Consider the following 25628-nt stretch of genomic DNA (forward strand, 5'->3'; position numbering starts at 1 on the left):
CTTCGGTGGATTTTAAAATTGAGTCAAATCATTTCATAGGCCTTGGAATTCCCGGAGCAAAAAAAGAATCATATGCTGGCGAAAAGAAGGAGGGAATTACTCTGGTAAAGTCATTATAATAAACCATTTAATATTCCCATGAGCTTGCACGTATCCACATGTTCTGCATATTTATGAGATGTAGTAATGCGTTTCATTATGATGAGCAAGTCTTAAGAAAAGAAATGGAGGATTGAATGAATCTGAAAATTCCTCTTGCTCATTTACTATACTTGCTATATATACATGCAAGGGAGAAAATCACACTTTTCATTGCACACGGAAATTGGTAACCTAAGATCACAGGGGAACATTTAAGAACTCGTGTGCTATTCCATTAAGGACTATGAATACTATGAATCCCTCACATACAAGTTTAAATTCACAAGTACAAATTCACATGCTAGAAACATCTAATATTCTCCACGTAACGCATTTCTCTCCGAGTTTCGTGCCAATATCTTCGAAGAGTATTTCTCTATAAAATATATCGATTATGACACAAATTGAATACAAGTTCATAGGTTACTCAGTGTCTATTCTATAAAGTGATCTTAACTTGATGTATTGGGCTGTGAGGGGTTGGATGTAATTCATACAACCACTCCAATCTTATTGTCATCCTCTCCTTCCTTTGGCACAACCTAATCATACTGACGAAGTCCTGGTGCCCGAGGGACTCCCAAGTTAAGGAGTCACCTTCCCATGGAGGGCCTACTTGTAGGGTGGATGAACGCATAGTGGTGGCAAGGGCACCGTCATATCCTTTGGGAGAGAAACCCTCCCTAAGGGTGAAGGAATCGGACTATGGTCAACGGCATAGGATGTGGAAAGCAACGGGAAACTACCACATTAAAGATCTATCGGGATTTCCTGGAAAACGGTGGCCTCAACTGGCCGAAAAAGAAATAACATGGTAGAATATTCGCACATGAAATATTCCGGAAAAAATAGCCCCTCATTCGGATTTCCGAGATTGAAATGTGCACGAAGACAACGTGTAAGACGAAAGAAAAGGTGAGAATAAAATGGGTAAAAATTGGAACTTGGAACGTAAGAACCTTCTTAAGGTATGACAAACTATAAAATCTTTGAAGAGAGATGGAGAAAATAAAGATGTACATTATTGGAATTAGTAAAGTGAATTGGGAAGGATGTGGCGAAGAAAAATGTGGACACACTACATTTAATTACAGTGGGAAAAAGAAAGGAAGTGAGGGAGTTGGATTTATTATAAATAAAAATACGAAGGCTTGTGCCTGCAAGATGATCTACGATGGCGACAGAGTGATAGGTATGAAGATAGAATCTGCAACCAAAAACCTTCTAGTCATTTATGTATGTGTACATGCCAACCGGCGTGTATAGTTATGAGGAAGTGTATGAGAGAAAAGAGAAAATGAGGAGAAACGAAGGAAAAAGATGCTGCAATATTGTAATGGGTGACTGAAACACGAGTAAAGGGGAAAGGAGTGGTGAAAGAAACGGTTGGGCAGTATGGCCTTGGAGAGAGGAACGAAAGAGGCGATAGGGTGGTGGAATTTGGTAGGGAAAATAAGTTAATGGTGGCAAATGCAATGCTTTCAATTCCAAAGAGAAGATGGTACACCTGGAAAGCAAGGGTGAGGAGCATAGAAAGCAGATGGATTTAATATTGGTAGAAAATATATACAGAAACGAGCAGAATGGATAGTGAAGCGGGTTTTTGGTCTCCCCGATGCAGATAATTACAGCGATCACGAACTCCCTAGTGCAGAAATCGAGATAATGACTGAAAAGGATAAAAAGGGCTGCGGCAGTCAAGAAGTGAGATTTGGATAAAGTAAAGGGACTGGATAAAGAGGACATCGGTGCGAAGATGTTTGAGGAGATGAAGAGACTGAATGCAACAACTAAGGAGAGTGTAGAGGAACAGTGGGAGAGAATAAAGACAGGCTTTGAAGAGAAAAGCAAAGAATTGATAGACTACAGGAAAGGGAAGTGAACGAGGAAGCCATGGATAATACCGGCGATGATTGATAAAATGAAGGCGAGAAGAAAGTACAAAAGTTTAAAGGCTATGGAGGGAAAACAATTGTATAGAAAACTGAATGGTGAACTAAGGTGGCTAAGGAAAGAAGCTAGGAAAGAATGGCTAAACAAAGAATGTGCAGAAATACAAAAGCTGGAACGCATGAGAAGACATGACTTGGTGTACTACAAAGTGAAGAATATTACTTGAAATGGCACTAGAACATCGGGAGCACAGACAGAAGGTATGAAGATAGGGAGCAGGTAAGGAAATATAATAAAGGAAGGAAAAGAAGTAATGGAAATATTGCATGAGTACATGGGAGATATGTACAAGGTAAGTGAAAAATCTGAACAGCTAAATGTGATGTTCTCTGCTTTCCGTCAATTAAAATCGCAATTTTCAACTAAAATATTTACTTATTGAGTTCAAGAAGGCATGACCAACATTTTGAATCTGTACTCTTCATATTTACATGATATTCTTATCGGTAAAGAGGACACTGGCTTCTAAAATTAATGTGCAACTCAATATTTACGTCGACCTAAAACTTTGTAAGTGTAAGAGATGACACAAGATGATTTTATGCGAAATCGATTTATGAATTAACTAAGCTGAAAATAAATGGAGGTTAAACTTTCTTTACGCAGATTTTACCAAAGGAAATTCTCGAAATCTATACTCACGGACGGAAGGTCAATGGACTCATGAAATAAGTTCACCATTATCAGAAATGCTTGCGTATTTCTGCTGAATTAGAAGCAGTCTGGAAACATACTATATATTATTCTACTTCAAAAACCAAATGGCATAAGGTGACATTAACACATAGATCATGCTCACATCGATAGATAATCATTGGGGGCTCAGGATTAACAGGTATATCATAATTATTTCAGTTCTGATAATAAGTTTATGCTCACATTATATATTAGGGTTGTTAATATACTCATAGATGAATAAGCTGCCTAAATGGGTATGCCGTATTTTTTTATTATTTGGTGCACAAATATAACTGCTTCTACATAAAATTAATGCTTTAGGCCCGACACATTTTTCTTACTTTAAAGTAATTAAGAGTCTTGGAATTGGGGATTTCTGAATACAATCCCCCCATTTACTTCATCAAACACCAGGAAATTAACGAATGCTAAACATATTTCTTGGCAGGATTTGAATTAACCCTCAAAGATTTTTTCCAGTCATCTTTTGATAACTTAAATAATTTGGCTCTGTTTGGTGTGTGCTAAAGTCTACTCGATTTTAAACTATGTTGGCTAGTTTTGATGCATTTGCACAATAGTCTTAGAAGTCAAGCCTGAAAGGAAGCAATTCTCAACAGTGCAACGTCTTTTCTGCTGAGTAATCGGAAGGTTCAAATGCAAAGCTTGAATTCTCCCAAGGTCAGACTGCCGAGGAGTTCATTGAAACTTCACTTCTTATGTGTTTTCGAATGATACAAACATTTTCGGTTGGCGTCGACATATGTGTTTTTCATATTCCTATGATTGATAAATGTTTTGCAGGGCAGCATTTTTTCGTCCAATGGATCGTTTACTTTTATATACTGGATGTGATGGTAAAGGTGCAACTAAAATAACGTGCACTCGTGTATAGAGATACCTAATGAGTAAAAAAATAGGTTAAAATGAAGTTTATTTCATCGTTCTAGTATTCGAAAAATCACAAAAATGTTAGAAATGGAATATGAACATATTTAACCTGCTTTGAACATCCGGTCAGCAGTCAAAACGCTCTATCCCCTTGGCTACCACATTTCCTAATTATTAACTGAATGATAAAGTTATATTTATTCGTAAATTTTATTTATTGAGTCTATTTTGAGAATTTCGTACCAAGCGTAACTGGTTAAAACTGTACACACTTCATTTGTAAAATTTTTACTCAAAAAACGGTAGATTTAATCAGTTATTCAGGTTTATGTGAGCCATATGAAAGTCTTACGTAATGAAACTTGTTAGTAACTAGCACGATGATAGACTGCGATATTTATAACATAGAAGTAAATTAAGGTTATTTTCACAGATATTTAATGCTTTAATTTCTCCTTAGAATGATGTAAAAATTAGTAGATGTCACATCAAAAGAAAATCTTGGATACCTCAAATGGTTGATAATCTGAAGTGTCCCGCTATGGGCGCCTGAGCGATGCTGCACGCTTCACGGTCGGTCCTGCTAGCCAAGTTGGCCCTGCAGGCGATCGAGCTCAACGAGTTAACACCTCTTGTCTCTTCCAAATTCACTATAATCGGCATCGAATAACTCCTAATTTTATTTATCAATCTGCTTTGTAATAGTTTTAGGATTAAGCCATGACGAATGTCTGCGTTTGAACAACCCAAGTCTCCTGGGGTGGACTTTGGGAGCACGGTAGCACATGGTACATTTTTGGCGAAATGCTGAGTTCAAAGTCACTTTGTACTGTCGCTCCCGTCGCTTAACAAAATGTATTACTACTATGGTGACAAAGCTAATGTGTATTTTAATCTTAGAAGCCTTATCAAAACAGAAAAAAACAAACACGATTATTTACTTACAGGTATTTTTGCTCTTCCGAATAAATTGTATTTTAAATGTAATTTTCCCTCACTGAATATATACCAGGGTAAGGTGAAAGTTCTCGGCCTGACAATGAAAGACCATGATTTCCAGTTAAAAATTATTTTATTTCCCACGTTATCTCCCTTGACTTCAACACACTTGGTCGAGCGTTTTTCCAACATCAGTTTTCCTTCCCGTAAGTTAGAGTCAGAAAGGCTGTGAAAATATCCATCTAAATATCCATTTCAACTTCTTCATCGGATGATACCACCTTATGGGATTATACTACCTGATGATGTAATCTATTCGTCAAAACCAGTATTAGTATAATAAAGTTTTTTTTGTGAAAAAATAATAAATTTATTTATTCATTGATCATGACTTTTCACAAAGTAGAGCCTCAAACCATCAAATTCATTACTTTCCCTTGTCATTTGCAATCGCAACTTCCTTTGAAAATTATATGAGAAGGATGCGGTCTAGTACCCAATGCTATTTATGCTTTATTTCTACCGTTAGAAAATAGTTAAGGAGTCTGTTGTTTATTAATAATGGATGAAAAACCAATTCACCAATTCGATTCCTATTTTTAGTAGGCAGAAATTCATATTGAAATGTAATGAAACAATCGACTTTGTAATTCCACACACTTTATTTTAAAAAACATACGACCCAGGTTTTGACGTTGAACGTAAATAAAGTGTGTGGAATTACAAAGTCAATTATTTAATTACATTCCAAAATGTTATGCAAATTCCATAAAGTTACGCCTGAGACAACAAATTCTTTTAGGCAGAAATTCGTTTGAATTTTACCTGCGTGTAAAGAGAAACCCTTAATTCATCCCAGAACTGAATCCCAGACTTGAATATTTGCATATAAATTACTGAAATATTTGTATATCCTTGTGGTAAGTATTGATTTTGGAACGCAAGGGTGACTCAGGTTTCGAATAAATTGGATAAAATATATTTTTTATTTATTTTTAAGAGAGTCACCATGCCCTAGTTGTCTGAGCATAATTTTCAATGTATGCAGGGGATTCATTATGCCATACTATTTACAATATGTTTAAATAATGGGTGGGCTGGGCCCGAAAAAAATTGGCTTTAAATATTTGCTATTGGGATGACTAGAATAATTAGACAACATATTAGTAAATTGAAATTTGTCTATGCATATGGTGATTAAATTTTTCTGATATCTTCAGGATTTATATCTTTTATTGAGAATGCAGCGGAAATTGGGGGAGTTACATTTTAAAATATGTGAACCTGAAAGTAGTTAACTTATAATTGAGGAAATTAACTTTGGGGAAATAATCCGTAGCTTTTCAGAAGCACTGTTAAACTAATTCAGGTATATGTGGGAATGCACTAAATGCAAATGGTGTAAACCGAGACATATTTATGTCAAGTGGCATTCCAGTATCTTCTTAAAATCCCATTTTAAAACTATCTTTGTTGCATCAGCCAGCACAGTTTTGAAATTATACTTGAACCGTCAAATTGCTCCTTCGAGCTTTTTAAGCTTTAGAAAATTTGTAACATCGAGCTTAAATTTTTGATTTCTGAGTGTTCCAGAAGTTCTTAGGCCGGAAGGACGTCCGTTCGCTACTCAACCCCATGGCTATCTTACAAGGGTGCAGTCGTAGAGTGACGCCATATGTGTGACGTGAATTGACCAGGAAAGGATAATAAGATGGAGGGCGGGATTAATGGAAGGAAAATGGTGGCGAAGGAGAACGGGATGGAGAGGGGAGCGAAGGAAGGGGAGTCGGGAAGAGGGCGGTGGCTGGACGCCGGGCATTGTGGGAAGGCGGGGCCGATTCCTCGCTCTATCGATCGATTGCACGTGGTGTGCTGGAATAAGCTAAGGGGATGATCGAGTTACGCCCATGCACGTGTGGCGGGGGGGGGGGGGGGGGGAGTGGGAGGTGTGCTCCCACTCTCCCTCTTCAAAATTCCCCTCGACGCGACGCAGATGGGCTGGACACCCGTCACCCCCTTATTATTTTATTAGTCCTAAAAACCATTATGTCTTCTAAAACGCATATCTTCAGGTGCATGGCGATTCCCCAGAAGAGAAATGTGACGTGCGATTTGTGCGACCAATGGGAGAGCATTTGTGGGTTCATAAATTCTGGTTTCAGAATTCAAAGGCACGTCCCAAAAGGAAATATTTCGCAGTGAATATTTTAACCCAGCTGTGCTTTAGAGATGTAGTCCAATTTACACTTATTCCTGTTGCCTTCGTCCAACATCAGCGCCATCCAAAACTTAAAAGGTGACCAGCTATTTCAATCACCATCAAGGATTAATTTGGGTCGTAGTTTGGGAATATATTATCAAAATCTAAACGGCATGACATATTTTTGACAAAACGTCGTCTAATTTATACAGAAGGGTATATGGTTCTCTCACAGGTGATGCCTCTGATGCAGCTACATTTAGGTTTGTTGGGTCCCAGGTAGACTATGAGAATTGAGGGTGGTAAAGGAGAAGAATTAACCCCCACCCATTCAAACAACCGTCGAGTTTTTTAATAGGATTTTTTTAGTGTTAAGCAATTTTGATTTGACTCGTCGCAAAACGTACATTTGCAGATGAAATGGGTGGATATTGCAGAAAACTAAGGTTCAGATTGGTAAGTGCTGATTAAGATGCGCTAGAATCTACAATTTTTACGAGTGAAATGAATTTAAATGGCGGCTGAAGTCTCGGATCAAAGTGCGAGTGATATATTTTGAAACATCGTCGGAGTAACTAAAACTGCGATTTTCTGGGTGTTATATTTTTTAGGGAGACCACTGTCAGAATGAGGAAAGAAAAATAAGTGAATAAATCTCGTACGAAACATTCCACTCTGTAGCTCTCGAAAGTCACCAATATCAATCAATAATACCTACCAACATATTCTGGTATTCATTATTTGATCCCCGGAGGGCCTTATCAGGAGCATTTCCTATGCATATTTCCCCCGAATGTCTTCTTTTACACAGAAGGGCTATTAATATTTTTTTTTACTTTGGTATGATTGAAATGCTCATCGGCATTTCGTTTCTTAGCCAAATGTCCCGAAGAGAGCGCTTCGAATACAATACGCCCACTGCTAAACGTAATATGTGTTAGGACGTGTGCGCACATATCCCTAAGAACCTAATAATGTTTCCGATGCCAGTTTTTTCTGTGCCGAGATCTTTATCTCTCCTTACTTTTTATCATTAAATCTACTCATATACCCGGTCCTCATGGAATTTCGCTGCTTAAGACAATATGTTCGGTGTCATTAAATTATCAAAATATATTTAATCTTAAAACAACGAATATTTTTGGACAAAAAGATATAATATAGTTTTGGGTCATTACAAATTTTAATAGAATTTTTAGTGATCCTAGCGTTTGTTACGGAAAATTTTTTCCATGGTAGAAACGATTGTGTTTTGACAGAATCTAAACTTCATGAGTCAAGTGTCCTGAAGCAAATGATAACTATCGATTTTTGATAATCAGGTATGGCACTCAAAAATATAAATGAGTGTTCACGCGCAAAGAAAAATCATTCTGCTAACTCACGCGCTGACAAATTTAGAATATATGGTATCATGATAATTTTAATATTTTAGTACGAGACGCACTGATAAGCCGTTCGCAGATTTTCCTTCGATAGACTGAGATTAATAAGGCTAAGAAAAATTCTTCAAAACGATCTGGGAAGAAGGCGAAAAACTCCTAAGACGTAAATGAGCATGATATCCAAAGAAACGTGGAAAAGTAAAACTTAAAGGAATCGTTCAAACTTGTGTGTCATAGTTCAATTAACATTGTGCGGTAGTGAAGGACTTCAGCCATGGCGAAGGGTCACTCAATGTTAAGGCTATAGCCTGCCTAATAAGTTTGACATCGCTCTGGGCTATCTTAACGCCATCAGTGGGATTTTGTGGTTGGTTTCCTCGAAGCTGTGTTCGGGCTTATGGAATGACCATCTTGCAAACCACTTTATGGAAACTGTTAAGGGACTAATGAAAATTAAGTAAGCAGGTCCCTAGTGCGAGATTTATCCATCCACCAGCCATTTTTTATTAGGTGACCTATTTGTACTATTAGACCTATTTTCTGTGCAGATTCCCTGAAAAATCCTGATTAAATGCCTTTCACTATTTGGTTATGCACTTGAATGCTGTAGCTATCCATGGCGATGGATTTTTCCTCCGTAAGCAGTCACTGAGCATGTTTGTGCGTGCAGCGTACTCATTTTTGTGCGTGTCCTGCTTGAGTTGATCTCTTGCGTGGGATATCATTTTTTATGACGACGATTTTGCTCGCAAATTTTCAGTTGATAATCTCATTTTATTGTTCGTTTCTAGTAGTAGTATTTAGGGGAGGCGACAGACAGCTAAGGTCATTTGCGCCATTAGGGATGGACAGGAAAGGATAAAGGGTGGAGAGAAACCCGGCGTCGGCATTAGCTTAGATCCCTATCTGATCCAGATACCACTGAAAAATATTCGACGCCGCTGGGATTCGAACCCGGGCCCTCTGAGTGGGAAGCATTAGTGGGAACGATAGCCACCGCACCATCTCGATTGTTTTTTTCATATTTTGTTTGTTTTTATGCATTTGCCTTAAGCGATCGACAAAATAAAAATTAAACTTAACACAATTTACTCGCTGATTTTCTCTTATCATGTTCACCTGTGTGGCTCAGTGAAAGTATACAATGAGCGTTGTCCATTTCTGATAATTCGTTGAAATTTAAATGAATTGTTCGTCATCTATCTGAATCGGTTGTAAATTCTTAGAGGACGTAATTAAGTTTTTCCTCTGATCAATAGAAGGAACGCCCCAGGCGGCCATTTTGAGTCGTTGCTTTGGCAACGAGAATGACGTAACCTGACGCTGTAGGTCTTCCCAGCCAAAATAAAGCCATTTGGCAAGGCGTTCACTTTTTTGGTTCATGCTTTGACTGCCAATCCATGAAGTTTAATTATATTGAAGATGTGTTTATATAAACTCTTCCATCAGGTCGTCTTTAACGAAAACTCTAAACTGACTACTTGGAATTAGTAGGTATTAACAAATGTAACTATTAAAGTGACTAGGTATAGATAATTAAAATCAATATAATTAAATGTTTAGTAAAAACTTGTTCGTAAAAAAGTAAAAAACGGTTTTATTTGTTATTTCATAAGAAAAATCATTTCTTTATTTCAAATGAATTAGCATATCATTACTCAAGCTGATAATAAGGGAATGTGGATGTAACCTAAGTATGCACTGAGAAATGAGAGGCTAGGTGGGATGAGAAAGGACCGGAGAAGCGTAGTAAATTAGTCCGGATCGAACATTTCCGTTAATAAATTTATTAATATGAGTTTGGAAATTCGATTGCCATAAAGGTCATACTTTTACTAGTCCAATTTTGCGTCATGGCTATGATCAGGATTTAGGCTGACATAATAATATTCGTTTATTCTTTAAAACTCCACGGAACATCGACCGTGGGGTTCCAAGGTGACAACGTTCTCTTCGATTTCAGAGACACTACAATCTAAAAGGTTTCTAAAATTGGTTTCAAAATTTTCAATACATTTTTCGACGATCTTATGTTTCAACCAATATGCATTTCAACTCTCCCTCTCGGTTTCCTGTGGTTCCCTTAGATTTAAGTCTCTAGACGGACTGACAAAAACAGAAAAATGGGCGATTAATTTGAAGTGCAGCGGAGTAAAGTAAGAGGACGAGTTTCTTTAAGAATTAAAGCCATTTTCTTTGAGATTGAAAAAAAAATGCATTCCATTTTGATTGTAAATTTAAAAGATAAATTAAAAAGACATATTAAATAGAGAATGTTGGTCTCATGTGTGCGATAGATAATATTATAAATGTATGGATCACGTGTGGCACCGTGAATAGCACTTAAAGGGGCTGGTCAAAATAAAATTCACCGGACATTTAATAACAATATCAAAGGCTAAGGGAAGACTGTGGTACGACCATATCAGACAGGAGGAACATTGTTTTTTCCAAAGATATATGTGCATACAGATAACGTGATATCGATATGAAGGCAACTACCAGATGATACAGAGTGCAATTAGATATACCAATGTGAGCGTAATTATTAAGTAGAAAAGGCAGTACAGCCGTAATTTCTAGCACGGCGATGATCGTCTTTGAGTTAGAGTTAAGTTGCCACCCAATTAAAACCGATTGCAAGGCCTGTATGTTAGAGAATAATACAGACCTAAACAATGTATCTTTGATTGTTTATCAATCATATAAGAGGGAAATATAGTGAAAGTGTATCAATAAGGAAGATCTTATATTCGCAGGAACTCCTCTTAACTGTAGCTGTGGTTGGTCCATATGTATAGGGGAAACACACTTTTTCAATTTCTCGGCCGGTGTCCATTTCGAATGAAAAAACTATGAAATACTCATTATATATATCTTCTCGCATATGAATACGCATGGTAAACAAGATAAACACCCTCATTACATTTTTATTTGAAAAATACTGAAAATGTCAAGCAGCGTGACATGATTCGTAGTTTATTTATGGAAATCGTTGCAGAAGTTACTTTGTATTCAAGGAAAATCTGTTGAAAATTATTTTTTCATCACACATACCTGGTGGAAATATATCACATTGTGCCGAACTGTAATAGGTTTAATAGAAATAGAAGAGTAGCGGTATAAAGAAGTTTTAATTCGCTCTTAATTTAAGAGAAACTCGGACCTTCCGTCGGGCGATAACAGGCGTAACGGGCGTAACAGGCTAAGCGGTTGCTTAGCAAAGGAAGTAAACAGCGCTGGCAAGTGTCATGGCGTCGGTCGTGGATAGCATGGAAAAGAGAGCACTTCAATTACAGGTAGTTTTTGATCGTTAGTGAGCCATAATTAGTTTTTAGCATTTCGGAAGATTTGGACTACATGACTATTGGTCAATCGCAGATTTTTGCGTATCGCTTGTGTGAATGCTAATTTTCCCGGAAATGCTTTCCAGTTACCTGCTCTTCACAGTTGAGATCGGCCTTGCTGTTTCCTAGGAATTTTTTTTTCTACCAAAGAAGTAAGTAAAATTTTTCATTGATTATTTAAAAAGCGTCTAAATTAAAATAATCTTTTCGTCATGAAGAACGTTAAACACATATTAAATCCCTAGCTCTGATTTTTAAGTGGAGAATTCTCAACTCCCGTTTAGTTGCCGCATATTTGATTATAAAATTGTACTTTTTGTGGCTATGCATCCTGTTTAATAAAGTAAAATTATCGATGATTGCGTGATTGAAGAAAATTGATTTTTAATTTTAAAATAGCGTCTACAACCACATTTTTGCCATTTTCTAGCATGCCTGTGATATCAATTGATATTTATACTTGATATAGTGAGAACTCAGGCGTCTATACTCTCTTCCCTACTTCCAAACGCTTGTATCATTATAATTTCCACTACAAAATCTTGAATATTCTCTAATTTAATTTTTTAGATCTTATGATTTTCACTCTGATTTTAATACCATTGGTATTTAAAATAACCACTGAATTTGTAAAGTGAACATAATTTTTCCAAAATATTATTATTATTATTAAAAATACACATGTGCTGATAGACATTGTCAGGTGGCACACAAGTCCCAAATAATCGCAAAAGATCCTGAGGCTGGATCATAATTCCAAAACTTATTAAAAAACCCAGTCACACGCCGAAGTAATCGGGTTTATATATTTAAAGTTTATTTTTATGCAGGTGTTTAATTGATTTCCAAGTATCAATTTGTTCATTTGAGCACGTTTTACAAGTGGTTTGAAACCTTTTACAGAAAAATGTTAGAGTGAAAGCAGAAAAGGGCAATTCGGAAAGGTAAAGAACACTTGGAGCGTTCTCTTTGATGGTGAGACTAAATTCTCCCGATAAAAAGGCTACAGAGTTGTTGCTTACTTGATGGTGAGATTTTATTTCTTTTAAGAAAGGATTGAGCCATGAGGTGATTTTTAAAATGATTATCGAAGGGAAGAATTAGAGGGCCGAAAGGAGGTTGAAGGTAAAGCTTCTTTTAAAGGGTAGAAGAGAACAATGGGAAAATAGGAGATAGCGAAAAGGTATTTCGTCATCATGATTATCGTAATACTCAACCGATGACTGATTTGATAGGTGAGCGTATTGGTCACTCAATAGTAGTCTCAAAGGTGCGTTAGTATTGGCAGGTATTGCGGTGTGTGTGATGGCCTCTCACCTGCGGGCACGTGACTTGGTGGTGCTGCATCCCATCCGTCATGTTGTAGCCCATTGCGGGGACGCCCATGGTCATGTTCATGGACACGTTGACGCTCATGCTGGGGAAGACGCTGTGCTGATGCGGGGGAGGAGGTGGCGGGGGCGGTGGGGGCGGGGGCGGCGGCGGAGGATGGTGGGACTGGATCCCGCCCCCCATCCCGCCCCCTCCGCCTCCTCCCCCGTAGCACATGCTCTGGTCCTGGAGGCCCAGGCCCATGCCTCCGCCGCCCCCGCAGCCGCCGCCGCCGCCGAAGTACTGCGCCGCCGCCGCTCCGTAGCCCCCAGACGGGGACATCATCTGCGCGCGAGACGGGAGAAATGCACTTGTTAGCAAGGCACGCCTGTTTGCCACGGAGAACAGGTCAAGGATGCCCTATCGTACGGGATTAATCACGGGGGTGTTTTGTTATTTAGCTCCATCGGACCATATGCCAATGTTGAGTAAATTCCTCTCGGGTCTCTCAGCAGATACTAAGACTCCGCCGACATTTCGACGACCCTCCCAGCCCTCGACCGTGATCTTTACGTCTTTAGAATAAAGACCTGAGAAGGCCTCGAGATGCCCAAGAGGACCTGAAGACGATGATCAAGTGCCTGCCATTGAAACACCGGCGGAAATTCATTGGGAATCTTACCCGCTAGAAAAAAAAACGCGAGTGGATTTTATTCAGAAGATAAGCCGAGAGAGCATGACGTCATTCATTGTTTGTCAATGCACATGTTTATAATTTTTCACTTTATAATCTAAATATTTGGTCGCGTAAGTCCAGGGGTAGAGCGTTGGACTACAGACCGGAGGGCCCGGGCTCGATTCCCGGGCAAGCCTCTCTGGGCACCCTCCGATCCACCCAAGCTATGTGATTTTCCGGGTACCAGATCTTCCTGGGAAACCATAACCGGCACAGGGAAAGGAACTGGCCCCCCTACCCTGGTGTGTGAATTTCACACGCCGTCAGGCTTAGTACTGGGTGAACTCTATCATCACCTACCAAACCGACCTTAGGGTTGATTACTGTGTTTATGGTTTTAATTTAAATATAAAACAAAACCTTATTTTGATTCTCAGATTTCGCGGCGTCGATACACCCTCCAGCTTTATTATACATCTTGGACTTCATTAATATTAAACAGCTTGGGTGAAACTGAGGGTGCCCGCCACCCGTAATCGAAACCAGTAGCACATCAATCACCTCGCCGGTAGCCCATCGCTCTACGCACCGGAATACCACAAATAATTCTTTTGATACATGAATCCTAATCGATTAATTGTAGGTAGCCCCACACCAACGTCTAAAACCAACCTCTAATTGATACCCTGCCAACGAACCTACTCAGCAGAGTGCTCGAGCTATCCGAGTATGTACTAATAAGGTATTACTGTGTAAATTGCATGAGATATATCAATCTTTCCGCTAAATATTACTGCACTTTTCAGTATTCATCATATACGTTTGGGAAATTCACCATCATTTATTTATACTTTGAGAAGCAGAGGCGGGGAAATCCCTGGTATATAGTATGTCAGGATTGGCAACTTTTCGCTACTTGACGTGCCAACATTCGAAGGCGTACGGATCTTGTTCATATTGTAGTAACGTATGGCATTTGCTTTTCACGTGCGGTGACACACATTTCATTAAAATATTGTAAATCTTACTTTTAAGTTATTAATAGTATCTAGTTTTATTGTTAAACGGATGATCTTGTAGGCGTGAAACTTTCTGCGTTTACCTATTCTATTTCCGCATTGAATAAATATTTTTCGGAATTTTTAGATTACAAATTATCACTTACAGTCCATGATCTCTAGCCCTCCCGCGTGGCCCGCCGTAGTTAACGACATTATTCCCTAAGCAGACGTATTCAGACCTCCATAAACCTCAGATCCATTCTAGATATTAATATACCAAGCTTTAAATATATTACTGTTAATAATTATTTACAATAACATTAAAAATATGTCGGACAGTTTATATTTCTCTTAGGGTAGATTATTTAACTTAAATATGTACATCAGATTGAATTATTAATCTGAACAAAGATTCAAATGTAGGAAAAATTGCTACGGCATCCATATAACCCTGAGCTAATCTTTTTTATCATTACCATATTAACAATACGGCGTGTCGTGTACCCTTTTCAGAGAGAAAATTCAGGAACTGTCCGCAATTATTGACACTGTTTTTTGATCACTTTGACCTTCCTCTCTAACCATTACCACATTTCAGCCACTTAGTGAGAACATCTAAATAAACTGAGATGAAATTTTTATTATTCAGACGCCCCCAGTAATCATGCAGCAAAATCTTCCTAAGGGTATAACTTTTGGAATAAGTTTTATCCTATGAATACAATAATATTTTGAATGCCACGACATAAAATATGTATATAAACGACAAAAATGTCGTCCTAGCATGATTACCACACGCAGAGGACAACCTGGAAGACTTGCATCTTCAAACATCAACAATGTTTCTCTGACTGTCCTGTCGGCGTCCTCAGGTGAGATTTACCTGCGCTTTCTCGTGCTTCCCCGAGAAAACGATAGTCATCCACAATTTTGGTATAAATAACCTTATATTTCCCCAGTGCACCAGGATAAGCAATAAATACAGTTAAACACACAAACAACTCCAATAGGGAAGATTCGTCCCAATCTTAGAAAAGACAATTTCAAAATATTGAAAGATATTCTATAATTAAAACCGTTTGGCCAGTAATGTCCAAAGATTATTTTTAAGATACTTTTCCTTTTGTTTCTTTTCTTATTTTTCCACCCATTTCTTTAGTTTTGTTTTATTTATTTTATTACATTTAGTTAATTATAATATTAAATATTTACGCAGGTTTTTCACACTCCCCTTCATGCGTGGGTGTTTTCCTGCAGTGGATTTTTTCATCAAGGATAAAACCCTTATTCTTTACGTTTTCCCACAATTTTGTGTATCTTTGTACACCTTTTGTACTCATTCATATTCATTGTAAATCGATTGCCATTATCTAGTTCTTATTTACATTATTTAGCTCTCAAATGTAATTATATTTTCATTGAATGTGTTTGACGATGGGTTAGATGGAAGAAGAGACTGCTACAGTCTCAATCTGGCCAGAATAAAGCCGAATTATTATTTGTAAGATGAAGAGCATTATTATTAAGAAGTAAGAGAATGAGAATCATCACTTCTAACCTTAAGGTGGTGACAGCAGAGTCGGGGAAACGTTATTGACATAAATCAAATTTTTATAGAAAGCATAAACACAGTAATCAACCCTAAGGTCGGTTTGGTAGGTGATGATAGAGTTCACCCAGTACTAAGCCCTATACGGCGTGTGAAATCCACACATCAGGGTAGGGGGGCAGTTCCTTTCCCTATGCCGGCTGTGGTTTCCCAGGAAGATCTGGTACCCGAAAAATCACATAGCTTGGGTGGATCGGAGGGTGCCCAGAGAGGCTTCCCCGGAAATCGAACCTGGGCCCTTCGGTTAGTACCCTGGACTACCGCATCCCATCATATTTGTACATGGGTTGGAAAATAATATCTTCATTCGTCAGTACCAGATAATAGGACGGGAGAGCGTTGGTGATTTTTAGTTTAGTCACAGCCAGTGTCTTTTTAAGTGGCAAGGGAAACGGCAACCCCCCTATAGCCATTTCCGGGCATACACTTTAGCTATTACTACAAATGCTACGAACATTTTACAACCTTTAGTGATTTACTTAATTTTTTCAATTAAAAAATATTTATCAAAATATATTATCATACTTTTTCTCCCTGTGTCATTTTATCATAACCTCAAAGTATTGATTATGTTTATTGAGCTATGTTTTACGGGAGAGAAAGTAAGTTCAAAATTCCCCCCGGCGGCATAAATTTTGCCTTCACCACTGGCAACACCATTTGTGAATCATGGATATCTGATCTTCCGATTCTCCACAAGGAGCGCGACATCATTTGTGGGCGTCGACAAACACAATAACTGGAGTTGCGATCACGGATCTTTTTTGTTGTGCCGTATGCAACGCGATGGAGGACTCTTAAAGTGTTCCTTTATATCTCATTTTGCGAAAAAAGCGCTCATGACCCAGTGCCATGAATCGCGTGAAGCTACGTTTTCCTGCATCCGACTTTGGATTGCCGCAGACTGCACAGCATCCGATCAAGGTGTGGATAGCCACGGCAGGCCGGGATGCCGCAAGGGTCGCCCATATCTCAGCTTCCTTGCCGCAGCTGGGCGAAAACCTCCCTCCGTGACTCTCGTCCACACACACACACACACACGCACCAAACGGGTCCTCGCCCCGGACCGATTCCTCCTGTCGCCGCCGCAGACGTGGGAGCAGAGGGGCGGCGTGTCGGCGACGCACACAGCTGCGGCAACGGGACTCAAAATCGGATGCATGTTAAAACGTAACCTCCGGGGCGCGATGTTCAGCAGTTGGAGTTTACATCATCCCTCTCGTCATTGCCAAGATCCGCTCTCGCACCAATTGCGAGAAACAATCAAATAGAGAGTCTGCGACCAACTGAACTTACTTGGTGTGGGTGCACGGTGTACGACAGCGACGTGGGGGTGCCTTGGTGTGTGACCGTCTGCTGAGGTGGTGGTGGTGGTGGCGGAGGCTGCTGCTGGCCGTAGGTGAAGCCGGAGGGGGGCGAGAGGGGTCCCGAGAGTCCCCCCATCATCCCGCCCCCCACCATCATCCCGCCGCCGCCGCCCCCACCTCCCATGCACATGCCCCCGCCTCCCATGGGTCCGAGGCCACCTCCACCCCCGCCGCCTCCGCCGACCATCCCGCCGCCTCCCCCCATGACCTGGCCGGGGTGCACGACGGCGTGCTTGAGCGAGAGCAGGACGTCCGCCACGTCGTGGGGCTGCTTCTCCACCTTGAGCGAGGGGAAGTCCCTGGGAGCGGGAGAAGGAGGGCCGAGCCGGCGAGGGGCGGGCCCGTCGCCGGTTCAGGGCAGCGTTCTTCGAGAGGCCCCCGACCACCGCGCGCGAGAGCGGCGGGGGAGGGGGCCTCGGGGAGAAGGGTCCAGGGAGGGCCGTTGAAATGGGCCGAGATCCCTGCGCTCTTTCGAGATTTATTTAAGAGCATGTTGCAAAGTACATTTTTTTTAAAGTCATGCGAACACCAGGCACACATTTATGCTCACTTAGTCAAAAATCATGCGGTTGAGTATATCGCACATGTTATTATTGTAAATATTAACAAACAAATATATATGCAGGATATTACAATTGGAGACATTTTTCTAGTTCTTCCCGCGCCATTAATTTACTGTGAAAAAATATTCATTGCCAACCTCATAATATTGGAAATCTTCCAAGTAGACCGAGGTTTATTAATAATCGGTAATCGGGGTAAATAATAAGCGTGGATCGCTCCCTGAACAACGGATGGGTCGCGGTTTAGAATACTCCAGCAGACAAGTGTGTCAAAGTTTTACCGGTGTGGAATATCTTTAGTATAGGTACATCGAAAGACTGCTTCTTGAATAATTTTCCGAGACTATTGTGACATATTACATGGTCGATTGCCTTAGTGTGCATTCGAATACATAAAATTATTTTTTAGAGAGTCTAAGATAATTACTGAAGTCGTACATAACTGATTATGTGAAAATTAGATAGAAACCGCTGGGGCGAGCGTATTTCCCTTCATTTCTGTTCTGCAACGTTAAACGCCGGGAAAGTAACCGGATGAAGTGAAATCTCGGACAAGCATTAGACATATTATGGAGTAGCAATCCTTGAGAAAGATAAAAATTATTATGCATATATGTCATTCTCAGGTGAAAGGGTAGTACTATTAGACTTTGGGTATTTGAATTTGTTACTGAATATTATTATGGTTAGGTCAAAAAGAGATAATTTAAATTGCAATATCGTTCAAATTTCAAGATATATTTATTAACAGCTATACCAAACAGCTAATAAAAATACTTGAGTTAGTAAAAATACTTTAAAAGCCACAACAAATTATTTTATCTTGCAGCTGTTTGATTCCAAATTACCTTTCTCAATAAGGTGCTTCGTGTATAAATGATGATGGATAATAAAGTCTGATGCATCCATTATGACGAAATAGAAGAATGTATTCTGGGTTTGATTAAGTACTTTTATTGGTACTATTATCTGAACAAATCACCATGATTATAATATGCACACGAATGCAACAATTTCAGAGTGTAAAAATCATTCGCCTTGACTGGGATCCCAGTCAAGGCGAATGATATTTTACGCTCTGAAATTGTAGCATTGAAATGCACATTAGCGGATGACTCCGTTAAAAGTTACTGTTGTGGCATCTCCCGCAGTTTCTTTGGAATGCACACGAAGTTACACCGAAGAACTTGTTTCATACCTCATTCTCCGATTATGGCACTACACATTTCAATGAATCTAGAAGTATTCTCCCATCTACATATTCACACACAATGGTATTTTATTCAATAAATATTTCCCCTTCCCCATTATACCTTTTTGCATCTCATTTTTGAATCGGATTTTCGCCCTCAAAATACAGGTAGATTCATGCAAGTGTAAGATATTTACGGGAAAACTATTTGTCGCTTTTATGCAGAACATTACGGAAGAGATTGAATGGACGAGTAATGTCCTGATCAAGGCGAAACGCGCCATGATCAGGATATTACTCGTATTTCATCTCCTTAATTTTTAACTTACCAATGAATCCCGAGAATGAAAATGAAACAAAGAGCGAGATAAATTCTCGCTATCTCATAGGTTTGATAATATGTGTCAATACGTGAGAAAATATATAATAAAGAAATGACTCTGTAGATTGCATAATCAAAAGGATATACGCCAATATGCTTCCCATATGATCTCTTGCAATTTCATTTCCACGTTTTACTTTGAGCTTCTATCGCTCATTGTTGGAATTATTTGTTTCTCAGTCAATTCTTAGACTCATTGAAAGTCGTTCAGTGGAACTGCGTTTTTGTGGATGGTTTGCTTTCATTATGAGCTCATTTCAAAGTGCTTAATTTGCACCTTTTAATTGATTGCATTGCTGACTCAGCGGGAATTAGCAAAGCTTATTTATTTTGAGCTAAATTAATTCGCTGTGCCGAAGAAAGTTGAGACTCGATCAAATTCTTCGCAAAACAGTAACAAAATTTCACAGGAGATTAACAAGTTCGGAAAGGTTGGGAAACACTTCCTCCTGATTACATCACCGACGATTGCTTTTATGAAGCTCCGCCGAAAGCCTCGAGTTGCAAAACTACAAACACTCGCACCTCGTGACTTATGCTACGCGCAAGTGATTGAACACCTTCAGTTGGCAAATTATTCCCGTCGTGTGCGAGTTTCATGAAGCTAATTCTCTTAGGCTTTAGTGGAAACATTAATTTATACAGTCCATTCAAAAAAAATATCATGTTTAATAATCTGGCATTTAAAAAGAATTAGAGTAACCATGCTGAAAATTTACCTTAGAAGCTGTGCAGGATTGAATTAAATTTTAATGCGATGGTGATTTTACTAATCAAGCGCCATCTCCAAATTATTAATTACACCAAGTTAGCTGCATGCGAATTTTGATGCTTTACGGCTAACTGCTGTTCTACTTATCATTATATTTTCTCTGCTATCTAGAAACATCACCTATTTTCCTGCTGGTATTTCCTATAATTTATTCACAATATTCATAATGATTGATATTTGAGATCTTGCTGCCTTCGAGTAGGTGTAAAATCCTATCCTAGAGACGCCTTGATGTTGATCTTCATTAGAAAAAAACGCATGCAAACATTCGGGCAACTGGAAAATAAATTGTCAGCTCGTGATACTACCGGAAAAGGTCTCTTAAAACCCAGAGGACTGGTAACCTAACTTGCCACCCTCTCTTAGGGCAGCTTTAAGGGTATAACGTATGTGGACGTGTTACTATTTTCACTGTGCGAGCCTAGTTAGCAAATAACATGCCTTTTTGTTTCTACGATACAGTTCAATTGCTTGTGAAGGATATTCCACCGTAAAAAGTGAATATGTGTAATGTTTCCTATGAGAAACTAATTAGGGTTTTCTTATTGAAATTGTACTCAATACTAAAATTTTAAAGAAATATTAAAATATGATTTTTTTGCCACAGACATTTTTATCGGAAATCCTGGTGCCGATAAAGAAGAATTATTGGAATTAGTCGGCAACCGTGACAAATATTGTGAAAGGAAAATTAGAGATACCTATCACGCTACTCTTTCCGTTTCTAACCCCTGATTTCATTATTTTACTTATGAATTCAATTCCTTTCCGTCATTTATTTAGAAATTGAATTGCATTAACCCTTTAAAGTCAATTTTATCGCTTATAAACCGTTCAAATTGAATTTTGCGAAGTTTTAAATAACATACATTTTTTATTTAATGCATTTTTAAGGGTATATTTTCGAAATTATCCTTAAGAAACTGCCAAATTACAAATTTGAAGCAATATTGTTTAATGTTACGACAGAAATCAGCCCGCAGATGTTTTAAAATGTTTTACAAAGACTACCGAAAAACTATTTATTGCTACTTAAATTTGCTTTACGCTTAATTTGGACCAGTATTCTTTTTTGCACTTACAAATTACAATTATGAGCATCATAAAATGTCACCTTTAGCATAATAAATAAATGTAAATCAGAAATAAAGTACACTCAAAGCTTTACTAGAAAACTCTGATGACGCAGTAATCGATTAAAAAAATTGAATCAGCCCGGGATTTGAGTGATTCGAATATACCAAATTCTGCAAAATTAAATGTTGATGCTTCATCATTGCTAAAGTTAAGCACTTCCCTAATTTTCCTTTCACAATATTTGTCACGGTTGCCGACTTATTCCAATAATTCTTCTTTATCGGCACCAGGATTTCCGATAAAAATGTCTGTGGCAAAAAAATCATATTTTAATATTTCTTTAAAATTTTAGTATTGAGTACAATTTCAATAAGAAAACCCTAATTAGTTTCTCATAGGAAACATTACACATATTCACTTTTTACGGTGGAATATCCTTCACAAGCAATTGAACTTTATCGTAGAAACAAAAAGGCATGTTATTTGCTAACTAGGCTCGCACAGTGATAATAGTAACACGTCCACATACGTTATACCCTTAAAGCTGCCCTAAGAGAGGGTGGCAAGTTAGGTTACCAGTCCTCTGGGTTTTAAGAGACCTTTTCTGGTAGTATCACGAGCTGACAATTTATTTTCCAGCTGCCCGAATGTTTGTATGCGTTTTTTTCTAATGAAGCTCATCAGCCAATAGCGAAAAATGATCCCGCCTACCTGTTTATCCTTCGGCCAATTTCCATTCCCCTCTCGCTCTAGTTAGTATTAACAACTACCGTCATGCGGGCCTAGGATTATTTGTATTCGTTCATTAGATTTAGTTGTGAACGTAATATTCGGGTTTACAATTTCTTTGAACCCTTGATATTTAATGATCGTGTAAAGTTTTCTGTCAGTTTTTAACGAAAAGGGCAGCTATTTTATACGAGTTATCTTGATAAGTTAATAAATTAGGTCCTCTCCATGATCCCAAATCCTCAACGTTTATTCAAAAGACACCCGTATAACTGACACGAAATACCATATCTCTGATTCGAACGGTCACCCAATGTTCGTTTGATGAATCCAAGGTTCCTTTACGCAAAGTTACAGACATTTCGAAGGTGTTCCCTTCATTTTATGTCCGATGTAAATGTGGCTCCAAAGTGTTTGTCTTAGTACGCCTTTACCCTTCAGAGCATTTAGGTGAAAAAAGGCGTTAGGATTAATCGATTAATTTCTTTAAGAAATGAGTTAAAGTACATGGTTTCCGATTTGACTCGGTCCCACAGTTGGCTAAAGAACTAATAACGTTTAGGTTGCTAGAAGAACTTCGCATTCAAATATTGCGATAAGCGACTGAATGATCGGCGAATTATCGAATATGGCTGGTTATTTTGAAGCTAATGCCATTGATGTAAACGAGGAAAAGTTGGAGAATGCTGAGGGTTTTATTGATCTCATGCATTTCGTAATAATTACGGCTTCTCTCGTGTGTGCCACAAAAACTAAACACGGTTCCATTCCGATTTTCTACATCCCACTCGGAACAGCAATGAAAAATAGTTGTAAATAAATATCATGTAAAATAATTGTTTTCACATATTCATTCAAAATTTTTGAAAGGATTTAATAAATTTAATTAGCAGAGGGTAAATTGTGAATACGTACAATTTATTGAGGAAAACACCCATTATTTTACACGCCCAAGAATGGCAATTCAGCTATCTCGCCCTATCTTTTTGGCGTCTTGATTAAAACTTGCGATTGATTAACTAAATGTACTCGCATAAATATTTACCTGTATTGATGCTTAGCGTTAATTCACGCTTCAAAAATTATTGCATCAGAAATTAAATCCCAACGATTCGTTCCAAGTGAGCCTCCGTAGGTGAGACAAAGAGGTGATTTTTGGGATGATCGGAAGAAAACGAAGCTCGGGTGGAAACGCCGAGGGTCGGACTCGGGCGGATTTTCCCCCGGGGGATGGGGGTTCGTGTCGCGGGTCCCCGCGACACGATAACCGTCGTAGATATCTTTTTTTTTAACGTTTTGGCTGCCGCACGCGAAATGAGCATCCAACGTCAGCATCGGACGTGCCCACACGCACACACAAACTCTCGCAGTCACACACACACAAACGTCCACGCACTCACTTGTAGGATCCGGCGCAGGGGCTGAACGGGAAGAGACTCGGGAGTGGCTCGAGGTCCAGGGGCGGCAGCGAGAAAGATCCCATATCAGAGGAGGAGGCGGAAGTGGCCGTGGTGGTGATGGACGCGGATCCGATGCCCCCGACACCGCCAATGCTCACCCCCACGTCCGGCCACGCCTCCAGCCCGAAGTGGGGATTGTTGGGGACGTAGCAACCGTCCATGTTTAAGTACCTGCGTTCCGGGTGATGCCACGCCCCCCACGCGGAACATGGGGGGAGGGTTTTTTGGCGCAGGTGCCCCGTCGCCATCATCCCGCGGGGGAGATGTGAGTGACGGTGGGGATGGATAGACGTATGGATGGATGGATTGGGCGGAGGGAGAGAGGCGCGGAGAGGATTTTCGGGGGGAATATGGAGTGGCGATGGGGGATGGGAATCGATGAGGGTGGGGGGTGGTGTTTGAGTGTGTGCGGAGGCGGAGGGAGGTTAGAAGGGTGAGTTGAGGTAGGGAGAGAAAAAGAGAGAGAGAGATCAATTAATACACATGAAATCCAAGCCATAGCCTCTGAGATAATTGGGGAGGGGTGTGCGTTGGGGAACATTGTACATAGATACACCCTTTCAAAGACGAGGGAAGGACCCTGCACGGTGGTGCACGAGGGGTGTGGGAAGGGGATGAGGAGGTTGGGCAGGAGGAGGGCGGAGGAATTGGAAGTTGGAGAGGCGTGGGGGAGAGTGGTCGGTTTGAAGGTGAAGGAGGGTGGGTTGTGGGTTCCAGAAAAGACCATCACAATGGACCCAGCCTCCTTTGCGGCTTCGCTTACTAATTGTTTATTGTGGCTTCCGTTGGGTTCGCATGGACGGAAGCCCTTTCTCGTTCTTATCCCCCCCTCTCCCCCGTTTCCTCTCCTCTCGCCTACTTTCCTACTTGCATGCACGCATATGCGCCAGCCATCGACCACATGAATTCATGAAGCCCTCCCTCCACGCCTTACCTCCACGCCCTCCGCCTGCCCGTGCTGCGGGCTTATGGAGACCTGTTCCCGCCAAAGGTTGTCATGGCAACCGGCGACTCCATCTCCATCCGCGCAATTGGCTCCCGAGCGTAAAAGCAAGGGGGAAGCATCTTTTGAGGTTTCCGCTATTAATCGTTGTATGTCACGCGAGAGGGGACCCCACGGATGGAGAGGCGAGAGAGGGGGAGGCAGTGGTTTCTCATCTTCGTCCGGTCTCGCGCCATTGATTACGGCGGCTGCCATGGTTACCAAACGGAGGCGATCTTTTTTAAATCTGGGCGAAGGGCAATCGTTTACCGTCCTTTCCATGGCACCTAGTGCATAGAAATGTTGGGATGGTGTTCGTATCGAGTTGGCAGGGAATTCCTTGAATTTGGCATTTAAGTTGTTTCATTCTCATGGAATCGTCACATGTACTTGGCGCACCCGATACCGATATTGGTTATCGGGAAGGAATTGCTGAAAAATTCGCAACTGAAGGAGTTCAGGCAGCCCTTAATTTAAGTGGAAATGCATTTTTTTATCGTGAGTGAAACAAATTTTGAGGTATTCAAATGTTTTTTCTCGAAGTGAATGCCTTAGCATGGCTCAACGTATATAATTTAATGTCATAAATTTCTAAGGTGGTCTGATGTTTGCTAATTAATTACTTAAATGATATGGTAAAATTATGAAACAGCCTCGAAACTGTTCAAACTCGCGTGTCTACGAGACTTGTCAGTAGTTTTCTGCCGAGTTTCAATTCATTCGAAAGATCGATAGCATCAAAAGTTTATCATTTGTAAGTTGGTTTCCTTGCACAAGTACAGTATTTTAATACTGAAACAACGCTGAATTAATAAGGTACGGTAATGACAAATATCATGCATTTTATTTCAAGTTTACATTGAAATAATCAGCATTTTTTCAAGAAGAGAAAAGATTTAATCGAGAAAAAATGAACTATGCTGTCTAGTTTAAGTTGGAATCAAGGAACTTTAATTGCTGGAACGACTGATCC

General features: G+C 39.7%; 1 protein-coding gene across 1 annotated transcript in view; it reads right to left on the reverse strand.

Moving 5' to 3' along the window:
• The window catches only part of LOC139700444 (protein glass-like), a 66522-nt gene that overhangs the window by 18660 nt on the left and 22234 nt on the right, over nt 1–25628 (reverse strand). The window contains exons 3-5 of the mRNA XM_071599046.1: nt 23614–23844; nt 17428–17797; nt 12852–13190 (exon numbers count right to left, since the gene is read on the reverse strand). Of these exons, the coding sequence (XP_071455147.1) occupies nt 12852–13190; nt 17428–17797; nt 23614–23844 (940 nt within the window). The remainder of the gene's footprint in view (nt 1–12851; nt 13191–17427; nt 17798–23613; nt 23845–25628) is intronic.

This window comes from Hetaerina americana, unplaced genomic scaffold (assembly GCF_022747635.1).
Source record: "Hetaerina americana unplaced genomic scaffold, ioHetAmer1.1.p SCAF_100, whole genome shotgun sequence".
In the NCBI taxonomy this organism is placed as follows: domain Eukaryota; kingdom Metazoa; phylum Arthropoda; class Insecta; order Odonata; family Calopterygidae; genus Hetaerina; species Hetaerina americana.